At 26.0% G+C, this 2502-nt stretch overlaps 1 protein-coding gene across 1 annotated transcript in view; it reads right to left on the bottom strand.

The window, feature by feature from the left end:
* Positions 1-1394: 1394 nt before the first annotated feature.
* The window catches only part of LOC126894733 (sentrin-specific protease 1-like), a 2789-nt gene continuing 1681 nt past the window's right edge, over positions 1395-2502 (bottom strand). The window contains exon 4 of the mRNA XM_050665953.1: positions 1395-2249. Coding sequence (XP_050521910.1) covers positions 1663-2249 — 587 coding nt within the window. The 3' untranslated portion in view covers positions 1395-1662. The remainder of the gene's footprint in view (positions 2250-2502) is intronic.

The raw sequence follows: 2502 nt of genomic DNA, 5'->3' as shown, positions 1-2502 counted from the left end.
GATCGACTGACCTGCTCTCCCTCACTTACCGTGTTTTCATATTAAATTAAATGTATCGAATCACCTCACATTAATGTGTATTTAACAGCTTATTAGATATAAACATTTAAAGTTTCAAAATGTTGAGTTAATATACATGTCTAATACACATGGGATTGTAAATACAGGTAGCTAAATGGTTTATATGATATCAATGTCTCAGTCACGGATTGTTTATTATCAATTATGATTATCAATAGATATTTTTTCTGTATTGTCAGTTAGTGTATTTATATACTCATAACAATGTGCCTTACTACAATTGATAATAACAATGCTGTGTACCTGCTAATATCGATGTTATAAAAAACCAATTAGCTACCTGTATTTGTAATCCCTTGTGTATTATACCTGTATATTAATTCAAAAATTTGAAACTTTAAATGATTATATCTAATAAACGAATTAAGTTATATTAAAAATTCAAATGCCATTTACTATTAAATTAAAAACTCAAACATTTTANAAGTTATATTAAAAATTCAAATGCCATTTACTATTAAATTAAAAACTCAAACATTTTATTAAATTAAAAATATGTGTTACCATTTAAAAAAACAAAGTTGACCCCCTTCCAAGGCATAAGGGATGAACTTAAAAAGTATTACATAGTTAAAAATTCAACAATAATGTGTAACTAAAGATAATGAAAAAAAAAATGTCTAAATTATTATTATTCTGCAAGTAATTGAGTGGGTTATGATAAAAAAATCACCCTGTATATATATCTTATAAATTAACCATTGTTTATCGATTGTGATCGTTTACAATGTCCCAGCATTATTCGTGAGTACGCTAAACGCAGTGGCGTATTTTGGGGGGGTGTCCTCCATGTCTGGACACCCCCCGACTTAAAAAAAATGCCTAATATATTGGTATAAACTTTTTTTTATAATATATTATATTTATTTACTAAAAATAAATGGTATTTTAAATAAATAACAAAATTGAAGATAATTTGATAGGATTCGACGACACGTATTTATCTACATTTTATCAGAGATTTCTAGAAATTATTTGGATTTCATTGGGTCATTTAGATAACAAAAATACCCGTAGTAAAAATATAACAACAACGGAAATATTCTGAACTTGTAGTTCATTTATAAATTTATTTTATAGTTTATCAGTTTAGAGAATTATAAACAAATAAGTTTAGTTACCCCTATTCAATATACCACATTCATAAAAAATACAGAAAAGAATTTTTTATAATTAAAATAGTATTTAAAAAATAAACAAAAGTTATGAAATTCTTTATGAATCGTCATTTAGTAAAATAAAAATTAAGTTGTTAAGATAGTAGATACACTTGTTAATTTAAAAATTTTAATTGGCTGACTTTTTAACTTAATTGTATCCATAACTGTATATTATAATATTTGTATATTCACATAACAAGAACATTAAATTATTTCAGTTAAGATAAATTTATATTAAATTTGAATTTCTTAAATGAAATGTTACAAAGAAAAATAAGATTAAAATAAAATAACAAAACAACAATTAAACATAGAAAAAGTAAAAAAATGTTTGGTGGTATACAAATAAAAATTTCAATTTATAGTGAATATTAAGAAAATTGATATAAAATACAAAAATAAAATTTCATTCATAAAAATATTAATTGAATAGCTCGCCAGCAATAATTTCATTTTTGTGTCTTAATCTTATAAAAGGCATAAAATTTGCATTTATTGGTGTTGTATCTCCTCGAGACATTTTTTCTGCCAGCTCAACAGTAAATGGCCCACAATCATGTCCATTGGTTTGGCGAGATGTCTCGCCTATTTGTAATGTCCATGTAGAAGCTTTTCCTTTTTTGTCCATCTCCCATTCAATTAAGAAATTTTTTAATACCATTGGATAGGGACCCTCATACGACTTAAGACTATCATATGATGTCACAGTCTTTTCAAGTATATTAACTACTGTCAATATCCAATGACTCTCATATACATTCATGGGCACAAAAAGTAATTTTATTGTGTGAATATCTTTTTTTATCCATCTTCTTACAGCTGGATAACCTCCTCGAAGATACGCTACAATAAAATCAGTGACAACTGCATAAACTTCACCTTCTGACCGTTTTACTATCATTTTAATGTACTCATTAATTGTGTCTGAAGTATACCATGATGTGGGCGATTTAAACGAAGGTGCATTATACTGATCAAGAGATTTTGTGTTCTGATCTTGCATTACTTCTGCAAGTGTAACCATATTTAAACATTTTTCATAAAATTAATAAAAGACTTTGTTGAACAGTTNTTTTTCATAAAATTAATTAAAGACTTTGTTGAACAGTTTACAATTAGTAAGGCTTATTTAAAGTTTTGGAATATGAAATTAAACACGTATAATTACTATTGTTTAAAACGTCCATGGACCGACCCCCTTAATAACAATTCTCTGCAGAGGTTATATTAATTTAACACGTATTATAATTATTAATTATGT

Source organism: Daktulosphaira vitifoliae, unplaced genomic scaffold, assembly GCF_025091365.1.
Source record: "Daktulosphaira vitifoliae isolate Bord-2020 unplaced genomic scaffold, ASM2509136v1 Scaffold_1, whole genome shotgun sequence".
NCBI classification, from domain to species: domain Eukaryota; kingdom Metazoa; phylum Arthropoda; class Insecta; order Hemiptera; family Phylloxeridae; genus Daktulosphaira; species Daktulosphaira vitifoliae.
This window is presented reverse-complemented; position numbering and strand designations above follow the sequence as displayed.